Below are 27,782 nucleotides of genomic sequence, written 5' to 3'. Positions count from 1 at the left end.
CGCCGAAGTCAGCGCTGATCGCACACACGGGAGGTGAGGATCAAATTGAGATTCATGTTAAAAAAGCCGAACGATCCCATTAATGTTTACACGTTCATGTTTACACAAGTTAAAAAGCAGAAAAGCACTTGAGTTTTTTTTTTTTTTTTGTACCTCTGAGAAACTTTAATGTTTACATGTTCATCTTTACACAACTGAAAAAGCAGGAAAGCACTTTTTTTTTTTTTAAGGCATTTGTATTGAAGTAGTAGTTCACATTGTCTTTCATTTATACCTCAGTGCACTTTTGAGTGGATAAAAATAATATATTTTTGCTCAATGCTATGTTTTATTCTGTTGAAGACTGAATATACTTAAAAGCTGTTGTTACAGAATGAGGACTTGAGTATTTTATTTACTGTTTTGAACTGTTAACTTGATACTGAAATAGTAGTTTATTTAGGCCTGAGAGGACTTTTGTACTATTTTTGTAACTAATGTACGAAACATTAAAAGCGCCAAAATACATTGTTTTTTTTCTGCTGCCTGGGGGGAAATCAATAATCGTTTTATAATCGAATCGTCGCCTCTGAATCGTAATCGCAATCGAATCGTGAGGTGCCCCAAGATTCCCACCTCTAATATGAAATATGATTTGATGAATTGCCTTTAAAAAAAGATAACTAATCAAAAATAAATACAAAAAACGATGAGGAATGTTAAAAAAAGACCTGCTGTATTCATTCCAATGTGAAATTAATGTCAATTTTCTCTGTAATTTCTAGTTCCTGATTATAAAACAGTCCCAAGAGGGCATCACCTGCCAACGCAACTACCAATACCTACAAATAATGCAGTGTAGCTATCTGCCCGATATCTAGTGTCGGTACACGCCCATCCCTAATATCTAGTATTGCATAAAATACCTAATATTGCACAATGTGTCATGTATTTGCATGCAAGTATCCACTTTTAAACACTTTTTTTTTTTTTTTTTTTCTTCTAAAGAAAACTGGAATTAATTTTGGTCATGACTTCGAACTTAAAGTGTTACTAGGGTTTGCTTCTATTCTCTATAAACTCTACTGCAGTAGTCCCATAAGTGACAGACTATACACTTAATTTAGTCATCTGTTGAGGGAAATTAAATTATTTTGCAGAAAAGGTAACATTTTGAGATCTGGTGGTTTATTGGGGCGGAGTCCTCTATGTAATGAAATATACTGCATGGAAGTGTGATTTTTAAAAGTTTTATCAAGCCATTAAACGTGTACTCTCGTGATCTTAATCCTCCAAATGTTTCATGTTTTGCAGACACTACTGGGCCTTCAATGTCGAGCCGCACTCCTACATGGTCAAGGTGGGCGTGGCCTCTGACACAAAGCTGCTGGAGTGGATTCACAACCCGAGAGACACGAGCAGCCCGAGGTACGTACCAGTCATGCTAACGCGATAGAACTTTTGCAACCTGCCTGCAAACACAACACAATCTTACAGGTGAAGCTGCTTGCTAAGCTTGTGATGTAAGAAGCAGTATTAAGTTGTAAAGAGCTTATATTCTCAGACAGACGCCCTTTCTCGCTGCTTGTTTAATAGCCTGGCTGAATTTCTATTCTATAATTAATCCGCCAATGTAACACTTTTTTTTTTTTTTTTTTTTTCCGGACTGTAATAATAATTTACTACTACAAAAACAATATTCTAGAGTCATATTTCCATTATTTAAACAGGACAATTTTAAAAAATAAAACAAAATTGATGTTATCTATGAATTGGAATTTAACAATTTTATATAGGGCTGGGTGATATGGCCAAAATATACAATCGTGATCCCCCCTTTCCTTCCCAGTCATTCAGGATTACGATTTTAATTGTAGTAATAAACCCAGTGAAATTTATTTAAAGGTTCATTAATTCAAAAATAAATCCTGTGCAAAATGTTCGGACAACAATAATGTATACCGATTTTAAATAAGTTTTGACGCTATTGAAACATTGATAACTTGTGCAACATTTTTTTATATTAATTTATATATATATTATATAATTTTTTATTGTTGTTATTATTTTTTTACTATTACTATTATCATTATTATTTTTATTACTATTAGCATTAGAAGTAGTAGTAATTTTTAAATTTATCCTTGCTGTTCTGTGAAGAACATTTTTATTTTATTTTATTTTATTTTTTTAGATTTTTGGGATCTCTTCATTCAGTTTGATCCCAAAAACCTAAAAATGAGCAAAGGACGTGTTTTTCATATTGCAGTGACAAAATTGTAATTTATATGTAATGTACAATAAATTTATATATACATGCATCTCGATTCACTAGATAACTTCCAACGATTACAATTTTAAAATGCCTATCAAATTTATTTGCCCAGCCCTAATTTCAAACTAACCAAATCAGCATCACCTTCAAAAAGTGTCAAATGACTTTTCCTCGGCCAGGTACGATCACGACAGCGGCCACGACAGCGGCAGCGAGGACGCGTGCTACGAGCTCTCGCAGCCCTTCACCCTCCTCACCGTGGGCATGGGCAAGCTCTTCATCCCCAAAGCGTCGCCCTCGTCGTCTTCAGCCGCCGCCTCGGGCGACCCGGGCAACCGCGCGCTGCCCATGCCGCCGCGCCTGGGCGTGTGCCTGGACCACGACGCCGGCCGCGTCTACTTCTACGACGCCGACAACATGCGCTGCCTGTACGAGAGGCAAGTGGACTGCTCGGGGATCATGTACCCGGCGTTTGGCCTGATGGGCGGCGGCAAGGTCCAGCTGGAGGAGTTTGTCACCGCCAAGAGGCTCGTCTACTGAGGGTGACTGGCGCCCCGCCCCGCTCAGCGCTCGATTTGCACCTTTTTGGAGAGTTTTCTTGGCGTGACAAGTGGAAGGGAGGTTTCTTTGAAGTCCTTCAGGCCCGTTGAGGCGGATTTGGTTTAAATTGTGAAACTTGAGCTGGCATGTTATGCTCAACATCGATATGACATTTCAGAGAATTAATAATACAATCCGGCTTCATTAACTGGAGGCCTCCAGGCCCGTTGAGGTGGATTAGATCAAGGTCTCTGGTTCAAATTGTGATACCTGTGCTAGTTAGGACAAATCTAACAGTTTTGCAGGAAAGGGTTAAATTCTCAGGCCTCTCGGCCCGTTGAGGCGGTTTCAATCTCTCGCTTTCGTCCAAATTGTAAAATCTGTGCTGGTAGTACGGTATTTTGAACATCGACGCGACACTATGTAATGACGGGATAGCTTCTGTCATGTCTTTAGTCCAAACAATGAAACACTTCTTGGAATTAGGTCAACACAAATATGACACTTTAGAATGAATTATGGCGAGCTAGCTTCATTTACGAGAGTACTCCAAACCTGTTTAGGCAGGTTAGGTTGGGTTCTTTGGTAGAAATTTTGAAACCTGAGTGAGCATAATAACAATACAAATAATACTCTTTGCATTGTATATTTTGAACAGTTTTTTTTCCCTCTCTTCAGGCAGAGTCATCCAGGCCCGTTGAGGCAGATTAGATCTGGTCGGTTTGACTATCCCAGTTGTGAAACCTGAAATGTTACAACACAAAGATGACAGTTTAGAATTAATTAGAGAGTGGGCATTATTAACTAGGATGTTCTCTTGGCCCATTGAGGCAGATTTGAACAGGGTCTGGTCCAAATTGAAAACTGAGGTAGTATTTTATTATTAACACAAATATGACGCTTTGGTAGGACGTGGTCAGCAGTTTTTTTGTTGTTGTTGTTGTTCTTTAGATTAACTGTGAAACATCAAACTGTGAAACCTGACTTGGTATGTTACGACAACACAAACACGATGTATGGCCTGCACGTTTATTTTGACTCGAGTTCTCCAGGCCCGTTGAGGTAGTTTTGATCAGGGTCTTGGTCTGATCAATACTAGTTAAGGGTCTGCATACGGTGCAATGAGATGTAAAATATTGTACCAAAGTCTGGTTTTTAATGTTGAATTTAGCTGCTAACTTAGTTGGCAGCCATTTTACCTTTTTTGTTTTTGTTTTTAACAAACATTGTACGATTAAATTTTTGGCTCCAGAGCAGGGTTTCCCAAATTTGGGCCTGCGAGTGAACTTTTAACAGGGTCGCAAGTTGTCTGTTGTGTTCGTTGTAATTAATTTATATTCAGTATGTTTATTGGGAGGGGAAACCCTGCTCTCGACGTGTACATTTTTGATCACGTGATTGCCTGTGTTGTGTAGCAGTTGAATCGTTTTTCTTAGTGGACCTGATGGGACAAAGCCTTCGTAGTCAATCTTCTAGCGCTAGCGCCTTGGTGCCTTTCGGTTCATTTCAGTTTGCTCCACAATCCCCGACGTAGTTGCACAATTTGTTTTGGAACACTATCACCGGGGTTCATTTGATAACGGTTGACTTGTTTATCAGCGAAAACACTTTTTTTTTTTTTGCACTTTCTGTACCATCATCACAGTTTGATCACCACCTAGCATGTTTGTCTTTCACTCAGCATCTGAACATCACTCACTCCGCACATCCAGCCTGTTTCCGCCTTCACGTGTAAATGAAAATCTGGTGCAACCAAGTTGCCTTTGAAAACACACCGTTGACTTCCTTCAATGTCACGACCACACTTGACACGATCAGAAGTTTACATTTGGTGAAATTAGGTGGTTAAGTAGCAACACGGACACGTTCTTGGTTAGTTTTTTTTATTTCAGGAGGGTGTAACGGTACCACTGGTGCTTTGCCTAATAATATGACCTACCTCCTTGCTGTCAAGCCTGGAATTGAATTCACATCTACAGATCCACAATTTTGTTTTAAGTCACTTTTAATGTGTTCACCTTCAACATGCCTTCTCTTTTGACGTCAGGTTATATGTTGTATAAGCGGTACACTGGAAACGTCCACTTACATATCACTCTAGAGCAGGGTTGTTTTCTTTGTGTGTTGTAAACTGTTTTGACTGTTCTGAAATTCACCCCCTTCATTTTTATGATATTGGCAACTTTGCCCTTCTTTTTTCTTGCTGTACAAATAAATGGAATCGAGCTTCTTACATTTGAACAAAACATTTATTTTCATTTTTGGTTAAATTACACGAAGGTTTAAAACTTAACCAAAAAAACAAAACCCTCTATGCATTTGAAGACTACAGGGAAGCTTTCACTGGTGGAATGTAACCAACAGCTGAATGTCCTTGTTTTCCCTATTTTGTTTTTGGGTGTAAGATAAAATCTAGCAGAAATTCATAACCAAAATTGCAGGCAAGCTAATACAAAGCAAAGCTAGCATGCTGCATGTCAGTGACACTTACCATTAATCGAGTGCAATAATATTTAAATGGAAATATGGCTAGCTTTGCATAGACTGACACTAATTTGCACTGTTAGTAGTTAACGTTGGGATTTAAATATGTCAAGAATTAAAAGGATTACTTTTCTACATGTTTTCCTCGAAAGTTGCTGGAGGTGGTGGGTACATGTATGCGTGACGTAATTGTGAGTAGAATTATCCTTCGCTGGACTTTGTGTGAGGTCATCAAATAAACTTGTTTTTGAAACATGGTCTCTGTTGTTCTTACGGTAAAAAAAAAAAAAAAAGTTAACCACTGCATTGTAAAGCTAAAATAAAGCTACCGGTATTTACTTGCATTTATTTTGAATCTAATCACATTTATATATCAGATTGTATATGAGTACAATAGAATAGAGTACAATACCTTTGTTATTGTACAACAGGTATACAACAATTTGGAGCGCTGCTTGGTTTGATGCAAAGTAAAAGTAACAAATATGAGCGACAGACTAAAATGTAAGTCCGTTGGCAGATTTGGTAGTACGCACAAGAACTAGTGCAGAAATGTATATTATTTACTATATTAAATGATTATACTGTATATTGTTCATTATATATATTGCACGAGTAGCCTATAGTGTATTTCTTATATTGTATTATGAAAGGATACATTTGATGATACATGAATGATATGACATAATTATTGCTATTCCTATAAATTATACATTTTATGATAATGTTTTGATTTATGATAGTTTTTAATTATGCTTCGTTGCGGCGGCCTCAACTGTCAATCACAATCTACCTGCACGATAATGGTTAATGGCAAGTGTAGGGGCGGGGCCGTGTAGTGACGTCACGCCACTGTCACCTCAACACGGAAGACGATCAAGACGCAGGAGGAAGGGAAATGATCCGCTCCACGTCAGTGTGGTGGAACAACGACGTTATCTTGAGCTGATTCCGCCACGCCACCGACACCCCCCGGTCCAAGTAGCCGCTTCGAGGCTCCACGCAGCCCCTATGAGCCGAGCCGGAGAGGCGCTGGGAATCCGTTGAAAGGTACGTCCAGCTAGCGGACAGCTAGCTACAATGGCAGCGTTCCCGGTGTGTGTCATTTCCCCTGAACACCTGTGACATTCGATTTCGGCGATAATGTCTTGTTATCGTCTCGTGTCCGTGACGTCACTGACGTGTGTCTTGCTCGACGCCCAGCCGCACTTGACAAGGTCGCTCCCGTGCATGTTTTCTGTCTGTCATTCAAGCAGAACGTGATTTGCTGTTGCTTGAATTAAGTAGCAGCCGGTGTCGCGGTGCCAAGGCGGCGTGCAGGTGTTTTTTTGAGGCGGGCAGGTGCGAAGGCAGGCATGTAGGCGGGCTGAGGGTGGCCGCTCATGGGGCCTGGTCACCTCGATCACATACATTCAGTCAACCCTCCTTATTCGCGGGCAAAACCTCCACCGTGAATACGCAAAATACGCAAAATGTACACGCCTCCCTACAAATATTTGGAATTTTCTTGTAGACCAGGGGCAGTCTTCAAATAAAAGCATACAATGTCATATGAAATATTACATGGTTTTTGCGATTATACATATTTGCTTAAGGTCGGAAGACATCGGTGTCACATGGTGTCCAGGCTAACTTGCTTACTGGCCAACACGCTGATCTTTAATTTTGCAAATTTACATAAATAACATTAAAATAAAAATAAGTATAATAATCAAAATTCTAAACACTCACTTTTCATTTACTTTCAATATTCAGGTACAGCTAATACCAGAAAATTACTTTTGATACTTAAATACAGAAAATGTCAGGTGTTGTATCCATCAATCATTATTCTCAGCTGCTTATCCTCACAAGTAAATGTTCAAGTGATTTTTAAGTTTAACCAGGGTTAATTTTGTTAAATATAATACAAAGATTATACAAGACTGAGAAGCGGTGTCCAAACTTCTTCTTCCGAGGCTGGTTAAATAAAAAGATGCAAGAGCCACTTTGAAATTCTTTGACTTCAATCAACACGTTAAAACCAATCCATCAAGCAATTTTTTTTAAATTGTTTATATATTAGATTTATTTTTGAAAAATTGCCGTTTATTATCAAAAGTTGTAGTAGTAGTTGTCATGGGTGTCACAACCTCCTCACTTTTTGACAGTCACACCAATGCTTTGCACACTGTTCCACACCCACACCCCCATTTCATTAAATGGCTTTACAGGTCATGTCAAGTGTTATTTTTAGGAGACGTCAAGGGCTCCAAAAAATGGATAGCGCCCGCAAATGGCCCCTGGGCTGTAGTTTGCGGTGGACCTTTGCACCATGATGTCATACATGGTGGCAAAAAAAAAGTGAACCCGTTCAGTGCATGTTATTTGACTAATTGACTCAATTGAGAAAACAAATAGTTTTGATGCTTTAGCCTTCTTTGCTGTCACTGCAGTTGACTTTGTCATGTGTCAGTCGAAAAGCTGCTAGTAATGATTTTTGTAATTACGTGTAGATGTGATCATGCTGCAAGGCGGCGTGGGTTATTATGACTTTAAAATTCAGCAAAATTCAGCATGGCTCGCTCACGGACACATTTTCAGGAATGGGCTGATTCCAAAAGATTGTCTTTTGTTGTTTAATTTCACACTTGATTGCCAAGCAATTTGTATCAAGCAATTAAAAAGTCAATTTCCCATAATATGTCCCTTTTGACCAAGGAATGTTGGAGAACTTTTACTAGGACGCCTGAGAGTGAGAACCATTTTAAATTGTGAAAAGAAAAGCAAGACAAGTCTTCTTTTAATGGATGAAAGGCAAACGTTCCTACAGACTGGCCTCTAATGAGTCTGAACGTTATTAGGTTTTAAAGACAGACGTTTTGAAAACGCTCTCGTATTGGGCTTCATTAAATGATGCAATTGTACTTATGTGTACAGTGGAGCCTCCAAAAGCATCTTTAACTGTAACATTTATTAAAACTGTGAGAAGTCGCGGTAGATGTAAACCAAACGTAGCGACAGTGCCTTTTAAACAAAGACTCTTTATTGTTTATTGAAAAGGACTTATATAAATCTAAACGTGTTTTTACATTAACTGCTGCAACAGTAGTAACAAGCAGCTAGCGTGATAAGCTAATCAGGCTACATCGTCACTCAGTGTTTACAAACTTGCGACGCCGTCATCGAAGATACAAATCAAAATCCTTCATTCAACCGAAGTTCAGGTTCGGACTTCTATCAAGCCAAAGTCAATGGGAACAAAAAACAGGAAGTAGAAGCAGACCTTAAATAAAGCCATAACAATGCTAACCATTCATTGCTTAACCAAACAAATATGAATATTTAACTAGCAACTGATAATTGTACTCAAATTACCAGTGGCACTCGGGACAAAGTATTGGCAGCTACAAAAAAGAATAGCAGTCAGTTTGTTCACCCACTTTTTTTTTTTTTTTTTTAATTGGTCAAGCTGTAAAATTTACGAGCTTTCAAGCATATGCTCAGTCAGGGTGGCAAGCAACCTCGCGTAGAGTTGTTTCCTGTTTGGATAGGAAGTCTTGGTGCTGATTCACAGGTCACCATTGTTCGTCTTTCAATTTCTTTGTATAGTTACTTCTTACTAGTAGAAGCAGAATTTTGTTATCTGATGTTACATTGCCCTTCACCATTACTGTTGCTTTCAAAGCATGTTTTTCCCAATCTTCTTTTCTGAAGCGCTCAGTCACTGTTTGGAATTCAGATACCACAAACAACACAGGGCCTGTGCCAGCCGACAGGGTGTAGGCTGCAATGCATGAATTATGTTTTTTGTTTAGTTTTTTTTAAAGCTGCCATTGAAATTATACCAGGGTAGTCATTTAACAATATGTTTGTGGTACTTCACATACTGAACACTTTTCTGATATTTTGGTTGCTTTGAAACCATTGTGTGACGTCTCACACTGCACACTAGACACTATAATTAATTCCAGTAAATCACCTTAAAGACCACAAGGTGACAGTATTGCTTTGCATTCACCTTCTTTCCCCCTCTCCATTACACGTCTGCCAAGTGGCTTCAAAGGATAAGCAGTGTGCTGTACATGAAATTTTCTAGTCATTTATGTCCAATAAAAGCATGAGTATGCTTGACTTCAGAGCGATACCATCACAAACCTGTTATGGAAGATCATAGTCACACCCCATATACTCGCACACACTGATATAAACAACATTTATTTATGTTAAATATGCAGCAAAGTGGAAGTCGCTGTGTGATTTATTGACTGTGTTTTTTGTGCGCGTGTGTTTTTGTGTGCGCGTGAGTGCAACTGGAGAAGATTCTAAGCTAATCTGTTAGCATATGGTGTCATTAGGAACATGGCAGGGTGCTCCCATAAGTCCTCCAGCTGTTGATTCAAAACAGCACTTAAACCAACATACCAACCACAAACAAGATGCTTGTGCTTTTATTTTTTTTTAATTTATTTAACAGCATTGCATTAGGCAGTGTGGTAGAATTGTGGTGAGCTGCACGTCTGCCTCGCAGTCAGGAGATCCGGGTTGGAATCTCTTTGGAGGTTTTTCACCAGGCACTCCTCGCACATTCCGAAAACATGTATGTTAGGTTCATAGGTGTGCCTGTTAGTGTGAATGTTTGTCTGTCTGGACCTTTGTTCGACTGGCAACCAGTCCAGGGTGTGCCCTAGGGGTAGGAACCCGTGGGTACCTCACAATACGATACGATATGCGATACAAGGCTCACGATAACGATTATCTCACGATATGACGATACCACGATTAGCGATATATTGCTCAGGTAATAAATCCACGATAATCTATGATAAAACTCATCATAACATAAATACATAAAAATAAAACATAAATATCAATAAATAAAAATCCAAAATGAAATAATAAAAATAAAAGAAAAAGAATAATTCATAATATTATAACAAAACTATATAAATAAATATAAATAATATAAATGAGTCTTCTTCACCTGAAGCGCTATATAAATCAAGATGACTTAACTTGAAGACTTTTTCAAACATCTGTTTTTACTTTGGAAAACAATAACCGAACCGGTAACATTGTACAACATCAATACCTCTTTTTTTTTTAAATCACTATACGAATACGAATTACAAAATAACCACCAATCACTGGTTAATATATAGTAATCTGGGAAAAATGCTTTTGTAATACACTTTAACGCAAAAGGAATCTGATAAGTTAATTCATCAACTGAATAATCAATAGATTATTTGTTTCTAAAAAATATTCGACAATGACTGAACTAAAAAATACTGGACCAGAAATTTGCAAACGTGAGTGAAACTGTGAACAAATACATGTTATGCTGCTGTAATATCAACACATTTAATCTGTCACATATTTTCAAGAGCCTTTCAAGTAGTAGCCGTTCATCAGCCCTAACCTGCGTTCTCAATCTGTCTGTAATCTGTGTTTAATCAGATCGAGGATGTTTCTTGTCTCAAGGTACTCGGTCAGAGTGCTTTGTCTAGGTCAACAGCACAATCACAATAATAAACTCAATTTTTGGACCATTACGCTAACTGCTCAGTTCTTGAATGGAGACCAGTGGAATCTGTCTGTTGTCCAAAGTCAGCTGGGATAGACTCCAGCTCATCCGCCTCCAGAGTGAAGAAAATGGATGGATGGATGCTAACCGCTCAAATCCATCCAATCCTTTTGGAAGTCGAGACGACTTGACATTTGAGTGACCTTCAATGTTGGGTATGTGGGCCCTGAAACGGGTGGATGCGACCGTAATAAATGACTCGTTGGCAGCTTGATCAAATTTGCTTTTGGAGGAGGTGACGCACTCACCGAGGCACCTCAGCGCAGGGAGTTAAAGTAAGCTTATTACAGCCAGATCAAAACCAAAACACTCGAGTTGTTCCCTTGCTGCGTTGGGAGTGCTGCGCTGACGAAGTGCAGCAAATAATGAAAATGTGAGTATTTGAATTGTTCATTGTGTGAAGATTTTTTTTGTTTTTTTTTGCATTTGATAGCTAAATGTTAACGTGGCTTGCAAGTAAGCTGCAAGTTAATGTTCTCTGCAATGTGTTTGTCTGTCTGTTAATGGGATTACTGCAAAAACCACATGGGCATGTCTCCCTCCGTGAGCGTGAGGCAGATCTGGGCCGAATCAAGTTTTGGAGAAGATGTTGTCAGCGGGAAAAATAAACGTTTCTGATTGATTAGCAGCATGTTAGCCGGATTTGCAACGCAGATATCAGATTTGTATCCATATTTGAGAGAGGCCCGATTAGAAGTAAATTTAAATTTAAAGCCTATTTACTAACCGTAACGTATTCCTGATTCCTGGCAATTTTTTTTTTTTTTTTACCTTTTGTTCTGTGCTGCCTTGACTCGTATCTGAAATGTGCAACTTGACAATGAAACATCTGCGTTGTTTCAATTGAAGAGCGCAGTGTACATCTAGATTTAAATGTCCTCATATCTAAACCTTAAGTTTTGTAGCTTTGGGTTGTTGTCGGTAAATAAACGTTCAAATAAATGTTTGTTGGGTTTATTACTTCAATGAAAATCATCTAGAATACCGCCCAGCCCTATTGTGCTCACATCCCAGTTTCAGAACTAGTCTAAGCTGTTGTCGGAATCCTTCAAGCTTTTTGTTGTTTGTGCGGTCTGCAGACTACCCCACCACCGCCTCAGCCTATCGATGGGTGAATCCGGCTCACGGCGCTCCACGCTGGTCTCCCGCCTGCCCATCTTCCGCCGGAGCAACAGCAAGCGGCAGGACTCGCTGCCGTCGTCCCCGTCATCGGGAGGCAACTGCGTGCACACCTCGTCCCCCTCCAGCACCAACTCCAGCTCGGGGAGCACCGGCAAAAGGCGGAGCCTCTTCCGCGCGCCCTCGCTCGGCTTCTCGGCCAAGCGGAGCGGCCAGCCTCGCGGGCAGCCCGTCAACTTGAACCTCGCGCCGCCGCCCCCTCCACCGGCGCAGACCACCGACGCCAACGGGAACAGCCAGCCGCCGATTGCCACGTCACAGTCGGCAGGTTTTAGCGATGCTAAGTCGCGGCACTCGTTCGGCTTCGGGAGCCACCGGCAGAAGAAAATCACACGCTCGCAGACGGAGGATTTCGACAAGGCGTCGTCGTCGTCGTCTTCGGCAACCAATCGGAACGTCTTCATCAACTGCCTCAGCGGCTCGCCGGTCAACGAGGGCGACGACTCGGGCTTTATCGAAGATTACAGCAACGGCAGCAGGCGCTCGTCGCGACACAAGAAGCACCTGCTGCCCAAATCGCTCTCGGCCCACCACCGCTTCTCTCACCGCAGACCCCCAGAAGATAATCCGGAGTGTGTCGTCACCACCACCACCACCACCCTCACACCAGGGCCCGGAGGGCTCACTCCGGGGTCTTGTCCGAGTGACGGCGGCCTGGAGAGCTCCCTTCAATCTCCGATGGTATCAGAGGACCGTACCACGGCCATCACCCCTTCTGAGTTCATCGCCATCACCGAGGACTCCGTCTCGGAGGTCGATGCTCTGCCAGCTGCCAGTCCTGTACCCGCCCTCGTGTCTCCGCTGACCGCCGACAGTGCCCCAGTTGAGGGTCCGTCTGTCCCAGAGACATTCTCCTCCTCACAGGTACCGCTCTTAGATCAATTTGACAGCTTCTGCTAAATTGTCTTGATCGTAAAGTCAATAATCCGTTCCGTGACGTCAACTGCTTTCAAACATTCTATTAAGTTCAACAACGATTTCGGACGGTGTAAAAAAAGTGGTGTTGTATCCGAATTCATTTTACACGAGACACATTATGCGTTTCTTTCCAAAACTGAAAGTTTCCAAATTGTGTCCAAATGTCCGTGATGCGATTTTCTCAAAATCCTTTCAAGTTAAAGCAGGGGCGGGCGTCAAGGGCCGAAGTCCTGCAGGTTTTGGAGGTTTCCCTCTTCCAACACAAGCTGATTCCAATCAACAGGATCATTATTAGGCTGATGCAGAGCTTGCTGATGAGCTGATCATATATCAGCTGTGTTGGAGAAGGGAATCATCCAAAACCTGCAGGACTCGGACCCTCGAGGACCGAGATTTCAAAGCCCTGTGTTAAAGAATATTAGGTTTACACTTGATGAGTAGGTAGGCATGAGTTTTGTATTTGCATAGAAACAATTAAGGTAATCCATGAAATCAACCTCTAATGTCATGTAAACATACTCACATATTTTATCTTTGATCACAAGTGGCCAGGGTTATTACAGTTTTGGAATTTTCATTTTAATTAGTTTTTATTTTGTTTTAAGTTTTGTTTTTTCAATTTAGTTAGTTTGATTTAGTTTTCTGGGTGGTTTTGTTAGTTTTTGTTAGTTTTAGTTATTTAAAAGATGCTTAGTTTTACTTAGTTTGAGTATTAGTTTTTTTTTGTTTTTTTTTAGTATATTACTTGTGCGCAATATTTATTAAATAAACATGGTAAAATGAAAAAAAGTAACACATTTCTTACCTAGCGGGCTGCTGCTAGATGATGTCACTTCTGTGTGACGTACTTTCAAACGTCCGTATTGCGGTTAATATCAAAATAAATGACTTAAAATCATCCCAAAATACTCATGTATTAAATTAATAAATAAAACGAAGGACATTCTTGCTATAAATATATAGTATTAGTTAGTCCCAATATTAAACAGGACCATGCAAGATAAAGTCCAATGTCGTCATTTCAGGTTTTTTTCTCTCCGGCTGCATCTGGCGCTGAGAAACCCTCACTCCCCGACACCAGCACGGCCAACACCGACTATGAGACGGCCGTCTCTCTTTCGGAACCGGAGACCGCCGTACCCCGCCCGTCCCCGCAGGAACAGTTGCCGGACAAGAGGGAGGCGCGCGAGGAAGATAGAGAGGGAGCCGGGAGAGGGCCGCCGGGACGGGAGCCGGTCAACGCCGAGACCACCAGCGAGAGCGAGGCGGGAGCGCCGACAAGTGACGGCTGCCACTCGTACCCGGAACAGACGGAGAGGAGGGCGAGACACACGCTGTCGGTTCACGAGAGAGGGAGCTTTTGTGGCTGCCGTGAACCCAGGTCCTGTCACTTACGGAAGCCACATACAGGTAGGAAACTAAAGAGGACATTTTCCCACCTTCTGTATCAACTGCATCAGTACAGGACGGGGGAAACAAAGTTTCGGCCTTCTGAGTTAGTAACAAGGTTTCTGTGAGTCATTCAAAAGCAATACAAGTCATCAAATGCATTTTGTTCAAATTAAGGCTTTCAATGGCATTAAAAAGCATCCAGAGACATTAAAAATGAATAAAATGGCCTTGAGTTGAATCCATGAGTTGCTCATGTTCAATATACCAATTGCTCAAATTTTGAGAAAAAAAAAAAAAAAGTCACCAACATCCAACATGGCACACTAGTGCCACCTAGTGGCAGAAAATTACCTCAACACAAACCTTTTCAATTTTTTCACATTCCTTTCTCTCTAATAGCATGTCTTTTAACGTCACATAACTTTATGAATTATTTTAATAACTCCTTTGCCCCCCAAAATGTGTAAAAATGTTCTATTTTAAATACTGCCATGGTCCCAAAAACGTACTAGTTATCCGTTTTTTGTTGTTTTATTTTTAATTTTTATTTTTTTTTTTGCTTAACTCTTTCACTGCCACACATTACAAAAAAAGCAAAAAAACAAAAAACAGCCCCCACAGTGCTAGTCGATTTCGAGCATTTGAACTTGTCTTTCAAGGCAAACAGAATATTGTGTGTTTTTACTAATTTACAAAAAAAATGAAAGATTGCTTTCCATTCTTTCATTAGAAATAATCAAATGTTTCTCCCTTATTCCGTTCTTTAGTAATCGCCATTTGAAAATAGCTACGGTAATTTGAGTGACAATCAAGTGAAAATAGAAAAAAAAAGGAGAAAACAAGCTTTTTGTGAAAAGATACATTTTCTCCACAACAGTGACTTTGACACTAACATATTTTTTGTTTAGTGTATTGGAAACTTCCTACACACTGCCGGAAATACAGATATTTTCCTGTCTTTTTCTGTATAAACGGCAATGACATGGAATGGGAGACAACAACGTCCATATGGCAAGTTACGGCCTTCAAGGTAGTATTAGAAGCCCCTTTTCCGCTGCCTGTAAAACACAAGGTTTGTCATCTTTTTTTTTAAAATGAAGCAATGTTCCGGAAGAAGTCAGACACAGATTGAGGGGACAAAGTTGATGTAGCAAGTTTCAGCCTTCTGAGGTAGTATTAGAAACCACTTTTACACTGCCTGTAAAAGAGAGCAATTTTCCACTTTCTGTGGAAACATCAAAAGCCCGCTTACACTCTCTGTAAAAGATGTCATTTCCCATCTAAAATGTATTAGTGTTACATATAAAACGCACTGACATGGAATAGAGGGACAAAGTCGACACAGCAAGTTTTAGCCTTCTGAGGTGGTCGGATCAGAGTAAAAGACTGTAATGTTCCACATTTTCAGGTAGTATCAGAGGTACCTCACACATTGCCTGTGAAACTAAAAAAAAAAAAAACAAAACATCAGAAGCCTGCCTGTAAAAAGATCTACCTGTGTGTAATGGTATTCTTCACGATCTAGACTGGTCCACCAAAAAACCCAGGCATGCATGGGGACGACTTACAAACACCGCACATTCGAACCCAGAACCTTTGAACTTTGGGGTATGCGATCCAGAACACAGTTCTGCCCTAAACAAATCCACATGGCAAAAAAAAATAAAATAATAATCCTAATAATTATGTGTATATTATTCCTGTGCTCTAGTGTGAGTCTCAGGCCCTTTGCATTTTCTGAATGCTTTTCAAATTCCAAAGACTTCTTCAGTGTGAGGACAAACATGCAATTACGCCCACTCGCTTTTTTTTTTTTTTTTTTTTTTTTTTTTTTTTTTTTTTTTGCGTGTGCGTGCGTTTGCGTGCGTGCGTGCGTTTGCGTGTGTGCGTTTGCGTGCGTTTGCGTGCGTGCGTGTGCGTGCGTGCAAATACGTATAAATTTATACTCATTCATTCACCTAAAACCTTATAAATATCCCATTACCCTTCGCCTTAACCAGGTACTTCAGAATCTTGCCAGAGTCGTGAGATTTAAATGGTCAGGAGACCAGAGAAAAGGTCAGAAAAAAAAAAAGAAATAAAGAGAAAAGAAAGGTAAATCAAAGTGACATCCAGCACCGACCAAACACTTCCTGCCTTCCCCATGATTACAAAATCAAAGTCTTACGCCAACCCCGGAAGCCTCTAAATTCCAGCAAATTTAGCGAGATCTCAAGAGCCCAGAGGAAAAACTAAAGAGAGGAAGGAGGGAAGGATCGATAAGGCAGAGTGAGATCAATAGAAGCCAGTACATCCAATCCATCAAAGTGAAGTCCAGCACCAACAAGACCCCTCCTGCGTGGTTACAAAACCGGAGTCTTATGCCAACCCCAGAAACCTCATACTTCTAATAAATTAAGATCTCAAGTGACCAGAGGAAAAACTAAAGAGAGGAAGGAGGGAAGGATAGATAAAGCAAAGTGAGAACCACAGACACCAGCACCAACTGATTCAAGGGGCTGTGGGAGGGAGAGGGTACTTCTGTTGAGTTTCAGTAGATGCTGGTGCGACGGATCTGGCATGCATAAGGACCACCACCAAAGAAAGAAGCCGTCAACCGCGGTCCAGCAAAGCGAGCACCCCCCCCCCCCCCCCCGGAATCCCCAGGCCGCGGCAGCACCAAGGCCACCCCCCAAGCCACCCGAGCGGACACCGGTCGGCGAGCCGACCCAGACACCCGGAACACCCCCGCCCCAGCCCCGGCCCACACCCCCGAGCCCAAGGCCGCAGAACGAGGCCCAGCGGGCCCCCACAGCGCCCCACCGGTCCCCAGCCCCCATCCCCCCACGACCCCCCCGCACCCCACCCAAACCCGCCATCCACCACGACCCAGGCCCCACCACCCCCGACCCCCAAACCCCCGAACACACCCCGACCCCCAGCACCCAACCCCCCACCCACCCATACCTCCACCCCCCCCCCAAACAAGCCGCCCCCCCCCGACGGCCGCCCCCCCCCCCCCCCCCCCCCCGCGAACCCGGCCCCCCGCGAGAACCCCCCCCCCCCCCCCCCCCCCCCCCCGGAAACCGGCACCGGGCAGCAGCGCAGAGAGGGAAGATGTGCCCACCCCACCTCCAGCCGCGCGAGATTTGCACAGCGGCGGGAGGGGGGAAGCAGAGGAGGAAGCACCAGGGGAGAAGGCGGAACACCAGAACACCGAGCCCGGTGGGGAGAGGCCCCGGTCGTCACGCCAGAGTATTAGTGACACCTAACCCTGTTACTGAGTCCGCCAGCTCGCCGGCTGGCGAGCTCTACCCTTACACCGTGAATGTGGCCCCACCCAGTGTATATACAAGTGTGTGCGTGTGGTGCATTAAAATTGGGAGCAGGTGAGTCGGAGCAGAGGGAAAAAAATTCCCCTACTCCGACACACCCGTATCCCCCCCAAAAAAATGAATATGTATATGTGTGGTGCATTAAAAAAGGGAATGGAGGGACAAAGTGGTGGGGCAGGGACACAAATGGGGGGGACCACAGCGCTGCCAGGCACTGCAGTCCATCCCCTCTGATGGCTCCCCGCCCCAACTCACCCCTCCCCTTGGACGTGAGGTGCATTAAAATTGGAGGGGAGTTGAAGGGTGAAGACGGTGTTTCCACCCTTCCCCACCCCACCAAGAAATGTGTTGTGTGCCCTATGTGTATATTTACAAAGTGTATAGTGCAAGCTAGTGAAGTGAGTAAGAGGAGCGACCAGCGGGGCCTCACCCAACCCGGCGGGTGTAGGTGGCACGCCCGCCCCCCAGCACCCCCACCCCCCGCCGCCCCCCACCTCATCCACCCGGCACCACAATGGGCGGACAGCCAGCGCAGCAGGGCTACCGGACAGCCCACCGGCCACCGGAGCCCGCCCGGGGCGCCAGGAGTTATACCGGAGTGGGGCAGGCCCCAAACCCTCGCCCGGCCCCCGGAGCCCGACGCCCGGGCCGGGGAGGGAGCCCCAGGCCCAGGGAGAGGGAGGGGGAGGGGCCGCAGGGCAGACAGGGAAGGGGGGGGGGGGCGGGGGAAGCGGGGAGAAGACGACAAGAAGGCGAAAGGGCGGCTGCAGGGCAGGAGGCGGGGGGGGAGAGGAGGAGGGAGGGTGACAAGGGAAAAGGGACCGGGAGGCAGAGGAGGATGGGCGGGAGGAGGCGAGGAGGGAGAGGCGACGGGGGGGAGGAAGGGGGAGGGGAGAGGGAACCACGGGGCACACCGGAGGCCCACCCACCCCGAACCGCGCCGCCGGGCACGGAGCAGCGGACTGCGCCGGGATGGCACCGCCCCGGGCACCAGGGGAAGCACCCCAACACCGCACCCCACAGGGGGCCCAGGGAGCGGCCAAGACGCAACCGCCACCGAGCAGCCCACTCGCTTTTTAATGCGTGAAAATAAAAGGAGTCCCCGCACACACACACATTGTAAACACTGTTCAGTATGCAAATTTGTGGTGAGGGAGGCCTCTGTTTACCCCCTCAAAAGCATTTCTTTCACATTCCTGTTTGTAGTCGTGGCTCTTTTTTTCACTATAACCATATACAAACCTCTGCCACGTTATTGTGACGCTCTTCCTTGATTTAGTTTCAATACAATTAAGAAATACAAAAAAACCCCCAACTGTATTTAATGTGACTGTTTAATGTCATGTTTCTTCCTGCAGCCTCGCTGTGCAGCAGTGTCAGCCCCTACCATGAGGTGATGCGCTTGGAGCGGCGTTTGCGTTCCTCCTCCGAAGGTGCTGGAGGTCCTCGTATCCACGGCAACCATCGGGACACTCCCAGTGTGGAGGGCTGCGGTCTGCTTAAACACAGGAACAACTCCTCATCATCCAAACTGGGAAGTCTGGTAAGTTCGTGTGACTTTGCTTGTAAGACACAGTGGTACCTTGAAGGTAATAATAATATCATTTCCCATTGAGATCATTTACATTTGGAATCATTTGTTCCAGAGGCCAAACTGGAACCATCGTAAAACCTTCATTAACTGTTTTAAACGCTTTTTAATCGTGGCAAAAGTTCATTCAGAAGTTTGAAAACAATAAAAAAAACCTCTTAAAACACACTCTTAACTTTAATGAGTATTGAATGAACGATTAAATGACGCAGCTCCCATTAACATTAACTGTCACTCAAGTATATGAAACCAACACGAGCATAATTTCAAACAAAATAGAAAATATCACCTTTTCCTTACAACTGGTGGCTAACCAGTGTGAAAAGGTTAATGTAGCTGTCGACATCTTTACTCAATGCTTCTTCAAACAGGTCAAACCCAGCAGTCACAGAAAATTGAAATCACAGTCCTATATTCACAAAATGTCAGTCAATGGCTAAAAAGTTGAAATGGGGATAAAAACAGGAAGTAGGAACTTCATCAAAATAAAACTCGCACTAAACGGAACAAACGAAAGTGCAGGTTTTGTTACCATGACAACACGAGGCAGAACTATGTCATTGAACAGACAAAGCAAGTACTATTTACTTGCCAGAGCAGAGTATTGCGAAAAATAAATAAATAAATAAATAAGAACACACCTACTCTACTTAGCACGTACTTTTTGAATTTTGACACCATAGCAATGAAATTGCATCCGTTGCGGATGCTAGACATTGAGCAAAGTGGCCAAACTTTCTGGACTGTGTGCACAATTCGGCAACTAGTTTTCATATCGTCAGCAACAGATTTTCATGTACGTATTCGAGGTTTGGCCACTGTATTTTGATGATTTAAAATTTGTATCTCAACGTGCAGTAAACATATATTGTGTTTTACAACAATACTTAACGATATTCAACATTTCCCAAGTACTTCTGAATGAAATAGCAAAACTTGCAGTCTGTAGGTATGTCACTAAAAGTGACTGGGTCTTTACCCATATGGGTGGAGAAAGTCCATGTGGGTGTTCAGTGTCACACTTGATGGGTGAGTAAGCAGATCCAAATATTTGCATACAAGGAACAATAAAGGTACATTTTTGATAAAATGTCCACTTAAAGGCATCAATTTTTGTACATTTTTACAAGCTTTAAGGCAATAGACTTTGGAGGGTCATGGATAAAACATTCACTGATAGAGTTAGAGTAGCACCATGATCATTTTCATTTACTATTACCATTTCAGTAAATACAACATAACTTCTTTCTTGAAACTGCTGTGTTGTTGTTCCATTATAGCACATTGTGATTGCCGTACATAAAATTTAGATTTGGATTGACGAATGAGGCATATTTGTGAAGCTCACTGAGATAAAACTGTAAGGTATCTGTTTACTTACTTCTGCTCGTTCCTGTTGTTATCTCGACGTTCCTTTCGGGTGCTGGGGGGGCAGCTTTGAGATATTTGTCGCACTTATCGCCTTTGCCGTTTTCGCCCACCTTTTCGTCGCCTTTGACAGCCAGATAATAACGTAGCGGGCCGACAGCGATTGCGCCCACTTCCTCTTGACAAGATAATCACGCAAAACATTTCTCCGGAGGTTGTCTGCATTTATTGTCGAGATGAGCCCCGATGACTTTGAACGCATTTTTTTTTTTGCATTTATTTACAGTTAACGGCAGAAAGCTTTGGCTCCAATCAGTTGTTCTGTCCTCTGTATAATCAGTGAGTTATCAATCTCCATCATGGAAGTAAAAGTTTCAAATTCATTAAAACTCAATCAAAGCTAATTATACACTTGCAGTCATCACTTCCAATCAGCACACCATCTGACTAGTTGATATGCAACTATGGACTTGACTATGTATTTCTGTCTGAATTTTTTATTTTATTTTTTTAAACTCTGCTTCCACGTTGTTGTGCCGCAGTGTGGTTGTACTTTTCTTCCTGATTTCTGGACAACAAACTAGCCATGCGTGACTGTCAGTGCTCAAGAATTGCAGAGCCATGACAAATGCCACATTGCAAACAGTATACATGTGTGGGTAGGCATGGGCCGATTCCCGGTTTGATGGTTTACCCGGTTTTAAAAATTCAAGCTATCAATTATCGCTAAAACTGTCTGTCACTGGTAATGAACGTTTTTCTTTTTTTTAAAGGGAATGTGTCAGGTTTACCTGTTTGACATCTATTAAATACGACCCAAAAAGGAGAGAAGACACTCGCGAAGAGAAAGGAGAGGAACTAACTGACACCATTTACTTCTGCACTCTCTGAAGATTCCTCCCCTCACCCTCTCCATTTATTTAGTTTTCCACGCCCTTTCCACGCCCCTAGTAACATGGGCGTTCCAACCGTAAAAATGCAAATGCAAGACATACTGTAGTTGGAACACAGTTGTTTGTCTATGTGTTGTGCATGTAAGTAGAAGATAGCTAAGTACATTTGTAGTCAAGTTTGCAATCATTTCTTAACAGAAAACAGGCAACCTATTTCTAACACCTTTTTAACGTTGGAGAGTGTATTGTTGTTCGCAACATATCACAACTAAGCCCCGTGGTCAAGACGTCTTTGATGTCCTAACCTTTTAACGTCATGCCCACATTGACATTCCATGCTCTAGGAATTATTGATACTTAGGGGTAGACTGGTTCTTTCATTTCTTGATTATTTTAGTTTAAAATATGCATATTTTGCTGAGTGTCTGTTCTATTTGGGGTTGTATTTGATACCAAAATGACTTGATTACGCTGCCTTCTTAATTACTATGCGTAAACAAGCAACTGTTTCTAACGTTTGCAGTAAATTATTTTCTTTATGTGGCCAAGTGCATTTGAGAATATAACAGCCTAATTACTGCAAGCTTAGAAGCAAGAGGTAGTGGGTTAGACATTGTAAAAATGAAGCAGTGTGGTCAAGTGATTTTAGTATCAAATACCCCCCCAAATAGAACAGACCGTGACCTTCAACGATATTGATTTTATTTTCATGCCGTTTCACCTGAATTAACTACTCATTAGCTGTCTAAATGAATGTAGCATGCTGGAATACCAAACCCACTCAGTTAAAACAGAGGGATAAGGTTTACAAGCGCACCAATTGATTAGAACCAGATAAAGGTTGTAAAGGTGATCAATAGGTGAGAAAGGACCCTTAGACCAAGTGCATAACGTTCCTTTTTATGTATCGTCGTTCAAAAGATGGATTTTACATTTCGGTTCTCCCCACCCCGGATACATGATTATCGTAAACCCAATTGGCTGTGAGGTGTCCGTAAGAAGGAAGCTAGTTTCTTATTCGGTGTATTCCAGGTTGTCCTACCCGGCCGCAAATCTTTTGTCCTTCACCCAAACACAATTACTACCCAAAGTGTTGATTTGAATATACGGTAAATGTCAAGTCTGGCTTCTCAAAAGGAGACGACTGTCATCACTGTGTTGTAGAACTACAGCGAAGATCCAGCCTCTAATCATGAGACCCCCGGTCTGATATGTCCATTAGCAGCACGATTATACGCTCTCAAATGGCATAACGGGGGTTTAAAGGTGACATCTTAGCATCGGGAAAGCCATACTTACTCGTCAAAATGGTTCATTTAGCCTCAAATGAAGTGTGTGTGTGTTGCAGTATTACACTGTGAAGACTGTAATTTCTTTTACAATGTAGTGGGTGTGTGTTAGCTTCAATGCAGCATTTTTTTTTTTTTTTTTATTGCTGGGTTCACCGAGGAAGAACTGAAAGATTCAGTTTGTCATTTGCGGACAGCAGCTGCTTCTAAGAAGGCACACAACCTTTTTAGTTATTCCTTCATGTGCCTTTTTTCCCCCCCTCGCCTCTCATGTGTCGGTGTAGCGGATCAATACGGAATGAGGCTGTTGCATTGTTTTAGTCCAAACAGCAGTGATGAGAGCCCAACAAAGTCGCTTATTGGATTTTCCGAGTCCCTCCCGAGTCGCATGGATTTAGTTTTTCTCCAGAGCAAGAGTTTAACTAAGGTCTTTCAACCAGTGTTAAGCATTTATTGGCCAAGGAAGCAACCATCCATTTTCTATAGCGCTTGTCCTCACCGGAACCTAACGCAGCTGACAATAGGTTGAGTTCACGTTGGACTGGTTACCAGCCAATCAGAGGGCAGATCAGGGATGATGGAAATCCATTTGTCCATATTCTATACCCTGAACTAATTGCCATCAATTGCAGGGTTTTGTAGACAAGAAACCATTTACACTCACGCTGTATAAAGTGTTACGTATTAAAGTTGTTTTGAAAAGCTTGTCTTCCAAATATCACTTTCACCTTTGTACAGTAAAGGTACATGATAATAAAGTAGGAGATCATTCAGAGAGTAGTAACATTTTGACTTTTTCTGCAGTAGTCATCCCTTTCTTGCCCGATAGATGGCAGTATTGGATTTTATTCTGATATTGAGAGAACTGCTTGCTTCCTTTCAGCCAACTAATGCAGACATTTTATACATTAACATAGCTCTTCACTGTCTGTACCATGGGAGGGATGTCCTAATACAATAATAATCCATAATGCTTTATGAAAGGGCAGTGCAAGTGATATTTTAACATGTTAGATTTACTTCTTTTTCACCAGTAAATTCAAAGTTGATTATGCTGGAATACAAAGCTTAAAAAAAAAATCCATGTTAGATGAATCACTTCTTGCCTTTTGTATATAACTGATCACTTTCTGCAACACATCTGAAAGCCTCACAGTCGAGAGGTTTTGGGTTTGAATCTCATTTGCATGCTGTCCAGGTACTCCAGCCTCCTCCCACATCTCCACAACATGCACGTTAGCTTCGTTGAAGAGTCTTTTGTTGTCCATCTGTGCAAATGTGAGTGTGAACGTTTAGTCTATATTTCCCCTGTGATTGGCTGGCAAACAGTCCACTGTGTAACCTCTTGCCCGAAAATCTTCTGGGGATCTGCAACCCTAATAAGGACAAGCACTACAGAAAATAGATGGATGGATGATCAATTTCTCTTATAGCTCACTCAGTATTTTTTTCCCATCTGTTGTGTCATAATGATGAGCCACTAAATCTTTTTCTATGTCTCTAAGGCAAGAAAGTTCTAGCACTCTTCCAACATGGGGATAACATTAGCTCTTTTCCTCAAAATGATTCAAATCATGTCATCTTTTTGTAGCTTGTGCTGTCTAACCTATTTTAATTTGCGTGATTTGTGTCCTGTGGCGTTCCAGAATTGTTGGATTAATGTGTCTGCTCTATATTGTACTGATGTTATTTCGCCCTAATTACAAAATGAATGAAAAAAACCCATCATATTAGTCATCTTTATTTTATGCTTGTCTGTCTTTAGGATGTCCTGAATAATTTGGGCTCCTCTGAGCTGGATGAAGATGACCTCATGTTGGACCTGGACCTATCTGACGATCAGCGCTATCGTCACGGTAAGTGTTTTTTATAAAATTGCCATAGAATAGAAAATGATGTGAAGTGAGTTCCAGGCTCAAAATGTCACCCTCATAAATCCTTTAAATTGTAAGTAACAATTTATAATTTCAAACTGTATTATAAGCAGAGCTGACCTACATCTTGAATTTGTTTGATTGTGAAGTCCTCTATTTCTACCAGTAATCTTGATTATTGATCATTCATACTGCAACTAACACTTGGATCATAGTTTGGGAGTTTTTTTTTTTTTTTTTTTTTTCCCCCTTCTTGTTCTCCCCATTTCTCATCAAAGGAATTGGCGGTGCTGCTGGGTGACCTGTCAGTTCACCTGTTGTCCTCACCATATAGATGTCACTGTCTTTTCATGTTGTTTGTGCGGGTTGAAACTGAAAAATTAATCTCATTGTTCATTGCATTTCGTGAAGTCAGTCAGTCATTTTCATTCTTACTAAGTTTCACAAGATTTTCTGACATCACACATGATAATGGTTACCCCATGTTTTTTTTTTTTTTTTCAGGCTTTTGAGATGCTCACTGTACTTTTCTATTGCATGTATATTCCTTGAAGGGCCTGGAGAGTCTTACATTTTGATCACATGCATCACACAGACCTTCTCAGTCCTCCTATGGCAGTTTTCTTTGATCCTCCTCGCATCCATTTTGTTGCCTCCAGTTGAACCGTCTCTCCCAATCTTTCAACATATGGCGCACAACTTTGATATAGTTGCCTCATTTACAGCCTTTCTCATGCTTGAGAAATGATTACCAAGGAACACGTGTTGCCTGGCGCGACGCTGCAAAGCATGCCAAGCGATTTATTATTTTTTTGATGGAATGTGTGAGAATACGTTTGTAAATGAGTTGCGCTCGTGAACGCACCTCACCTGAATGTGTTAACCGGAGCTCGATTAATTTAAAATGCTGCTAATTGTCTGAAACGCTTATGTTGTGCTGCTGTGTACGTGTCGCCGTGGTGGCAAATAGTCCTGGTTAGTCGAGCGGGTTAATTGTTGAGATTTACTGAGGGTACGCTGGATTTATTCATTCCATTCATAAGCACTTGCACAGATGGTGAGAATCTACGCTTCGCATCACTGATGATAACACGGTAGTGTCTTCGGGCTGTCGCTTGTTGAAGTTTTCAAATATTATTATTATTATTATTATTATTGTATATTTTTTTTGCCTTGTGTTCCATGCTAAAATCTGGGGTTCGAGCAAGCTTCAGATACACTACTGCTCGAGTGAAGTGAAAATTTAATGGAGTAGAGCCACGATCGCAGATTCACTTTCAGTCATTTAGTGAACAGGACAGAGAGTCAATAAAAAATACAAAATGAGAACACTCCCCAGAGTCCCACGTTACCCGTAGGCAGTATTGTGACCCGTTTTAGGCTTTTTGATGGTTCTGACCAAGTAATTTCAAAATAAGATACTGCATATGGGCTGTAGCATAACAAGAAAAAAAAATCTATACATTCTCTTTTAATGCTTTGAGTTTTTATACAATTCTGTGCTAATTGTCTTGACTAAAAACACCTTTTTTTTATGGGGGCTGGAGCAGATTAACTCATTTGCTCCCAATAACGTATAAATACGTTTTTTTTTTTTTTTTTTTAAATGTTCTAAGTGTCCCAAAGGCTTTGCTTTATTTATTTTAGGGGTGTCAAAATTAGTGCATTAATTTTGAGTTATTTCAAAGTTCCTTTACTGCCACTAATTGTTTTAACGCGCGATTACTGACCACCCCTTACTTGGGGGAATTCCAGTCACAATGCAGCAGGCACATCCATGTAAACATTTAGCAGTAATAAATGTATTAATAATGCATATATTTGTGGAGACTGGGGTCAAGTTGTATTTTACAATTTTAAAAATGTGGAAAATTTCACAAGTTACTTCATATTAAAGGTTAGATAGCTCTTAAAATGAAAAGAAAAATGCACTGAGCTGTCACCAATGTCTTACAAATAATGCCATCTAGTGGCAGAAAAATTGCCTCAACACATCACATCACACTAGTTTTTTTTTTTTTGACAGTACATTACATCTTTTTAATTTCAGCTCAATTGTTTTAATTATTATGAAATTACTTTATCACTGACTAAAATATGCAATATATAAATATGCTATTAGTTAAACATTTTTTCCCAATTTATTTTTTTTTCTTATCAAGAGTGTGAAAACTTGGGGAATTTTTTTTTATTGTACATTTAGAACAGACATAAAATGTTACGATTAATTGTGAGTTAACTATTGAAGTCATGCGATTAATTACGATTAAAAATTTTAATCGCCTGACACCACTTATTTATTTATGTATTTATTTATTTAACCTTTATTTATCCAGATAATGCAATTGAGAGCAGATTGTCATTTGCAATGCTAACCTGGCTGCAGAAAGCAGAGGAAAAAGCAGGCACGCAGTCTCCATTTTGAAGACCGTTAAAGAAAGAAGTGTTAAACTTTGCTTTATTGGGCAGCATTTTGTAGAGGGCGAGCAAGGGAGCAGAGTGTGAGTTTTTCAACACCGCTTGCACAAACACAAGATCTCAGCGGACTCACTGGCTGATGCATCGCCAAAGAAGCCACCATCATTAATAACAAACACATACGCGCTCGCGCACGCTCACTCACACACACATGCGCATGCTTAGTCATTGACCCTAATGGTGTGCAGACTAGTACGAAATTAAGCGTTTGAATTATTGCGATAAAGTTGGAACTTTTTACAGATGCACACAAACACACGTACCTGTCCTCACATGGTGCCCCGAGTCACCATATAGCCACAATTTGTTTTAACCTCTCTCAGGAGGCTTGTTGCAGTCTTTTATTAAAGAGCAAGGCATTTCATAGCAATTTATAACCAATAGTGTTGGGCTGCTGGAATCTGTGTGCCCCGGCCTCAACAGTGTCTGATGTGTGTGACAATAACCATAGAACAGGAAATGGAACTTAATGCGACAAAGGAGAGCTACAGGCATTAAACAACTTTAGATTTTTTTGTAATTGAAGCTAAGGTGATGATATTTTAATCGACTTTGACGCTGCAGTGTCTAGGATTTGTGATTGGATGAGTGAGTTGGGGGTGGGGCTAATGGAAGGAAGAAGAGGCTAGCGGTGCATGTCTG

The 27,782-nt window shown here is 41.8% G+C and overlaps 2 protein-coding genes across 13 annotated transcripts in view; both read left to right on the top strand.

Annotated features, from left to right (window-relative positions):
* The window catches only part of trim36 (tripartite motif containing 36), a 28,675-nt gene extending 23,574 nt beyond the window's left edge, over positions 1-5,101 (top strand). For all 6 annotated transcript variants that reach the window (XM_077521071.1, XM_077521073.1, XM_077521074.1 and 3 more), the window contains 2 exons: positions 1,294-1,407; positions 2,434-5,101. In XM_077521071.1, coding sequence (XP_077377197.1) covers positions 1,294-1,407; positions 2,434-2,794 — 475 coding nt within the window. In that variant the 3' untranslated portion in view covers positions 2,795-5,101. The remainder of the gene's footprint in view (positions 1-1,293; positions 1,408-2,433) is intronic.
* Positions 5,102-6,127: 1,026 nt separating this feature from the next.
* Positions 6,128-27,782, top strand: part of ccser1 (coiled-coil serine-rich protein 1) — a 106,431-nt gene continuing 84,776 nt past the window's right edge. For 6 of the 7 annotated variants that reach the window (XR_013283489.1, XM_077521079.1, XM_077521081.1 and 3 more), the window contains exons 1-5: positions 10,763-11,217; positions 11,924-12,887; positions 13,967-14,351; positions 19,006-19,190; positions 24,554-24,644. Coding sequence is in view for 6 of the 7 variants with exons in the window: in XM_077521079.1 (XP_077377205.1) it covers positions 11,210-11,217; positions 11,924-12,887; positions 13,967-14,351; positions 19,006-19,190; positions 24,554-24,644 (1,633 nt within the window). In the remaining variant the exon portion in view is untranslated. Of the gene's footprint in view, positions 6,329-10,762; positions 11,218-11,923; positions 12,888-13,966; positions 14,352-19,005; positions 19,191-24,553; positions 24,645-27,782 lie in introns of those variants that run through there. The other variant, XM_077521080.1, reaches the window with a different exon arrangement.

This window comes from Festucalex cinctus, chromosome 5, assembly GCF_051991245.1.
Source record: "Festucalex cinctus isolate MCC-2025b chromosome 5, RoL_Fcin_1.0, whole genome shotgun sequence".
NCBI classification, from domain to species: domain Eukaryota; kingdom Metazoa; phylum Chordata; class Actinopteri; order Syngnathiformes; family Syngnathidae; genus Festucalex; species Festucalex cinctus.
This window is presented reverse-complemented; position numbering and strand designations above follow the sequence as displayed.